This window comes from Fukomys damarensis, unplaced genomic scaffold, assembly GCF_012274545.1.
Source record: "Fukomys damarensis isolate Sample0158 unplaced genomic scaffold, DMR_v1.0_HiC HiC_scaffold_1, whole genome shotgun sequence".
In the NCBI taxonomy this organism is placed as follows: Eukaryota; Metazoa; Chordata; class Mammalia; order Rodentia; family Bathyergidae; genus Fukomys; species Fukomys damarensis.
This window is the reverse complement of record NW_022900913.1, coordinates 53,684,397-53,689,816: the sequence shown is the minus strand read 5'-3', so window position 1 is coordinate 53,689,816 and position 5,420 is coordinate 53,684,397. Positions and strand designations below refer to the sequence as shown.

At 45.6% G+C, this 5,420-nt stretch overlaps 1 protein-coding gene across 1 annotated transcript in view; it reads left to right on the top strand.

Annotated features, from left to right (window-relative positions):
• Positions 1-3,881: 3,881 nt before the first annotated feature.
• LOC104871457 overlaps positions 3,882-5,420 on the top strand; it is a 5,233-nt gene continuing 3,694 nt past the window's right edge. The window contains exon 1 of the mRNA XM_010637352.2: positions 3,882-5,238. Within this exon, the coding sequence (XP_010635654.2) occupies positions 4,296-5,105 (810 nt within the window). The 5' untranslated portion in view covers positions 3,882-4,295 and the 3' untranslated portion in view covers positions 5,106-5,238. The remainder of the gene's footprint in view (positions 5,239-5,420) is intronic.

The window sequence follows — 5,420 nt, the reverse complement described above, 5'->3', positions numbered from 1 at the left end:
ACCTTCTGACTGAAATAGTTCCTCGATTTGGCTTGCCCTTAGCCCTGGGGTCCAACAATGGCCCAGCCTTCTCGGCTAAAGTGTCTAAACTGATTAGCCTTAGTGTCAGAATTAGATGGAATCTACATTGTGCTTACAGGACTCAAAGTTCAGGACAGGTAGAGAGGGCTAACAGAACACTAAAGGAGATTTTAACTAAATTGAGCCTGGAGACTGAATTAAGTTGGGTAGAGCTTCTCCCTTTTGCTTTGCTGTGTATTCGATGTACTCCCAAGCCCCTCTGAACCTGTCATCCTTCCAAATCATCTATGGGCGTGCTCCCCCCTTGGTTCCCCATATAGATATAGAATTAAAAGAGAAATTTTTTCACCTGAGGCTGCATAAGTCTCTGAGAGCTTTACATGAAATACAGTCTCAATTACAAGATTGGGTCAGAGGATTTCTGACCCTTCCACATGAAAAACCTCTGCAGCCACTGCCCTATAAGCTGGGAGAACTGGTTTATATTCGTAGATTTGACTCCAAGGGGCCTTTTCCGGTTGTCCTGTTTACTCCTTTGGCCGTGAAGGTCGTGGGACACCCGACATGCATCCACCACAACCACCTCAAGCCTGGACTGGACAATAGCCCAGAGACCCACAGAAAATGGAGCACTGTCAGCAAACCCGGAGAAATGAAAGTAAAACTTTGCTCAACTAGACCTGCATTATAATCTGGGTGATTTTCCCTGGGACAATAATAGCTCGCCCAAAGAAAGCTTAGGTCATACTAAAAATGTCTGGGTGCAGCTAGCTGAATCCTTAAATTTGACTGAAATCTGTTTAAATGCTGATGTAAATTTTCATTATGTACTTGGAAATTGTTTGGTTCCAGTATGGACCCCACTTAAAGGTGTTAGACCACATACTATATTTAAAAACTTCCCACACATAAATCTTAGTTATTTTGATAGTTACAATTGGGGACAGGTGACATGTTACAAACCAAAGAATGCTATTAAGCTATATACCCCTTGGGTAGCTATGTCCAACAAGACCCATTGTGCCAAATATAAAGGTTGTACTTCCCAGTGTTTAAATGGGCAAATGCAATGAAGTGTCCCAGAGAACAAAAGATTCCTTATAGCAATTGTCACATTACTTTGCTGCTGGGATGGTTTTATACTCATGAGGTAACAACTTATAACTACATCCCAGCAAACTTGACTGAGGCCCCTTTTGTCTCAGTAAATTAGCAGTTGTCTTACCTGACAGGAGAGATCTTTTACCACCTAACAGAACAAAACGGTGGTCTCCCTATACTTCACCAGGTTGTGATGATGATGTGGGACTTTTAACAGATGCTGAAGTTATTCCTATGATTGTTTCTGTGATAGGCATACCCTCAATTGGAGTTCATGCTGAGAAGGCAGTTAGAAAACTAGCTTGCAAGGTAATTAAAGGATTAAACACCACCTCTGCCACACTGGCGCTAATTAATCAAGCCCTCCAAGAACAAAGACAAGCAATCTTAGACAATAGGGCAGCAATTGATTATTTGCTGTTATTTCATCACCAAGGTTGTGAAAAGATTAAAAATATGTGCTGCTTCAATTTAACAAATAATGGGCCAGCTATAGAACAAGACATAGAAAAGCTCAGACTTAGCTACAAAAATTCATAATGAACGGTTGGGATGAGACTTATTTAAATGGTTAACAAGTTGGTTATCTGACATTACCTGGTTAAAACACCTGATACTTTGCATAATGGCATTGGGATTTTGTATTGTAATAACTTGCTGTCTTTTACAATGTATTTCTCTGTTAAGGCTTAAAACTAGATATAAGTAAATCAAAGATTTGATTCAGGCCTGAAAATCAGTGGGGAATGTGAGAACTGACTGAACTAGAGCGATTCAATGTTGACCAGCAAATGACCCAGAGACTGTTGTGTCCTCCCCCCATATAGGATAAGTAATGATTAATTGTGAATTAATAGGTAACTGCTCGGGAGTAGCTGGGAAACTAGATAGAAACTGTAGCTGGGAAACTAGAGAGAAACTGTAACAAACATAGAGACCCAAAGTAAATCACTCCACTCCTTGTTTGCCCATAACTCAATGTTCTGAACACCACAATCTATAAAACAATTGGTAATCGATCTTGAGTACATGATTGATGACCACCAGCTCAGATCAACTGACCACTTGCCTTTGTCCCCTTCCTGTAAGTTTTGAGTATTAACTACCCCCATAGCCCTATATAAAATAGCCTCTGACTCTGAGCTAGTTGCCTCTCTGAGCTCCTTGGCTCTGGGAGTGCCATCTGGCCAGACTAATAAAGGTGTATTTGCCAACCAGCCTGGTGTGTTCCTTCCTGGGTGACTCTCGCTGTCTGATAAGCTCCTGGAGCCTCGCTGAGCTTTAGGGCTCAGCATCGTGGAGGCCTTTCGGCTGTTCACGCTCCATGGGGTAAAAGTGAGACTTTAAGTCTTACTATGGCACCCGACCCACTGTACTGTTTCTCTGAGAATGAAGTCTTTGGAATTTAAAGTATCAGTAGAAAACCAGGCTGAATTTATAAACTTGCAGCATCTTTAAGACTTAGAAATTGAGGGCCGGGGATTTAGCTCAGTGGTTCCATTGCCTGCTTCGCAAGTGCAAGGTCCCTAGTTTGATCCTGGTACCACACACACACACACAAAAAGACTTAGGAAGGAGCCTGGAAGGAAAGCAGGCATGGGGTGAAGAGCGTTTCAACCTTGGAACTTTGTCTTGAAGTTGCAGTTTTCTAAGTTTCCACAAAATGACAATTTCCTTTTCTCCTTCCTGTCTCTATTTCTTCCATCCTACCTCAGCTCCAGAGACGTGTGTACATATTCCTAGAAAGGGATACTCAATGTTTAGCAGTAATTGCAGGGTTAAAGCACCAATGAAGAGATAATGCATTGAGCAAAGCCCTAGAAGTAATAGGGTGTGCCCCTCCGCTGCCCCAGTGACCCACCCTTCCAGGGTCATTGTCTGGATACACAGTGACTGGTGTGGCTTCTCTGCCGCCACAGAGCCCCTGCTCTCACCAATATGCCTCAATGTCTGGGCTGACTGTGATAAGAGAAGAATCCTGAGATATCTCAAATTAAATTCCAGGCCAGAGTGGAGGAGGGAGATAAGGGAAGGCCATTTTAACTCACAGCTTTAGCTAAATCAACAAAGAAAAAAAAAAACCAACTCTGCTGTGCCACCTTCCTTTCCTGACTGCTAAAGATCCCCCCTCAAGGGTGACTGCTGCTTTCAGAAACAAGGTGTAAGAGCCTGACTGAACCAGAGCAACTCCATGTTGACCAGCAAACGACCTAGAGACTGTCGCTCCCCCCCATCCCTTATAGGATAACTAATGATTAATTGTGAATTGTTAGGTAACTGCTTTGAAGTAGCTGGGAAACTAAATGGAAACTGTAGTGAACACAGAGACCCAACACAAATCACGCCACTCCTTACTTGCCTGTAGTTGAATGTTCTGAACATTATAATCTAAGTTGTAAATGGAATAATGGATAATCGCTCTGCTGATCATTAGTACATGACGGTCAAGTATATGCTTGATGACCACTAGCTCAGATCAACTGATTCTTTGCCTTTGTCCTCTTCCTGTAAGTTTTAAGTGTAAACCCCCCCCTTAGCCCTATATAAAATGGCCTCTGTTTCTGAGCTAGCTGCCTCTCTGAGCTACTTGGCTTGGGGAGTGCCGTCTGGCCAGACTAATAAAGGTCTATTTGCCAACTTGCCTGGTATGTTCCTTCCTGGGTGACTCTCGCTGTCCGACAAGCTCCTGGAGCCTCGCTGAGCTTCTGAGCCCAGCATCGTGAAAGCCTCTTGGCTGTTCACACTCCAGGAGTAAAAGTGAGACTTAAGTCTTACATCTTGGAGGCCCCAGTGAGATCCCCAAGTGGGAACTGTAAATCCGGCCGAGATTCTCTGTCGCAGAATCCAGCTGGAGATTCTCAGACATAGACCTGAAAAGCCTCCGGAGGTAAGTTTTGAATTGGTTGCAACCATGCGATGTCAGGATAGAGGTGGCTGACGAGCTGGGAAGCCTCACCTGACCCCGGCCCTGAGGAGGATTCAGGGTAGAATCTAAGTTCTTCTTCTTTTATGTGGCGCCTGTGTGTCTTGTCTGTGTCCTGTCTGTTGAGTGTTAACTTTACATTCCTTCCTAGGAACAAGATGGGAGGATCGAGCTCCAAAAATACCCCATTGGACTGTTTTCTCACTAACTTTAAATTGGCTTTTTCCCCTGAGCAGAAGATGAGTATGGAATGAAGTTTTCTCGAGGGAAACTTCGAACCCTCTGCAACTTGGAGTGGCCCGCCTTCGGAGTGGGCTGGCCAGCTGAAGGTTCTTTCGAACCAAGACTTTGTCAGGCAGTATGGGCTAAGGTCATTGAACACCCTGGCCACCCCGACCAATTCCCTTATATTAATATCTGGGCCCAGGCCTGTGAAGAACCTCCGGAGTGGTTGCAGCACTGCTCCCTGCGCACCAGTTCTCGTATTCTGGTAATGGTGCCAAATGGGATAAAGTCCACAAAGTGGCAGGCACCCAGGCCGGTCTTCTCCCAGGAGCCGGACCCCTTAGAGCCTACTGACCCCGGGTTAAGACCCCTTCCATATGCAGAACCATCCCCTGGGGAGGCAAAAGTTAAGTCCATCTACCCATCTCCCCCGAAAGAAGGGGAGATCCCGGATTCCACTACCTCTCCTTCCCATACCCGAGGGGGCTCTGCTTATGGGCCCCTGGAGGCACCCCAGGAGAGACCAGACCCAGTCCCTGTGCTCCCATTGAGAGAAATAGAACAAGGTCATTATGTATACATTCCTTTCTCTACAAGTGATTTATATAACTGGAAGCACCAGAATCCCCTGTTCTCTGAGGAGCCGCAGGCCCTAATCTCCTTCCTTGAGTTTGTGTTTAATACCCATGACCCCACCTGGGATGATTATCAGCAACTTTTACAGGCTCTGTTCACATCTGAAGAACGAGAAAGAATTAGAGGACACGCTATTCGGTCAGTGCTGGGGGGAGCTGAGGGGCTTGTTGACGACCAACAACAACAGGCCCCGAGTTGAAGTACAGCTCCCCATCTCCCGTCCCAAATGGGAATGGAATTCCACCGGAGGTAGGGAAGCTCTTCGCAACTACCATCAGCATCTCCTGGCCAGCCTTAAGGGAGCCGCTCGCAAGCCTACCAATTTGAGCAAGGTAAGCGAGGTCCTACAAGGGCCTGAGGAATCCCCCTCTGCCTTCCTGGAGCGTTTGCTGGAGGCGTACCGCACATACACTCCAATTGACCCAGACGCTCCAGCGAACAGGCAGGCAATTAATCTGGTTTTTGTAACTCAGTCGGCCCCAGATATTCGGAAAAAATTACAGAGAATTGAGGG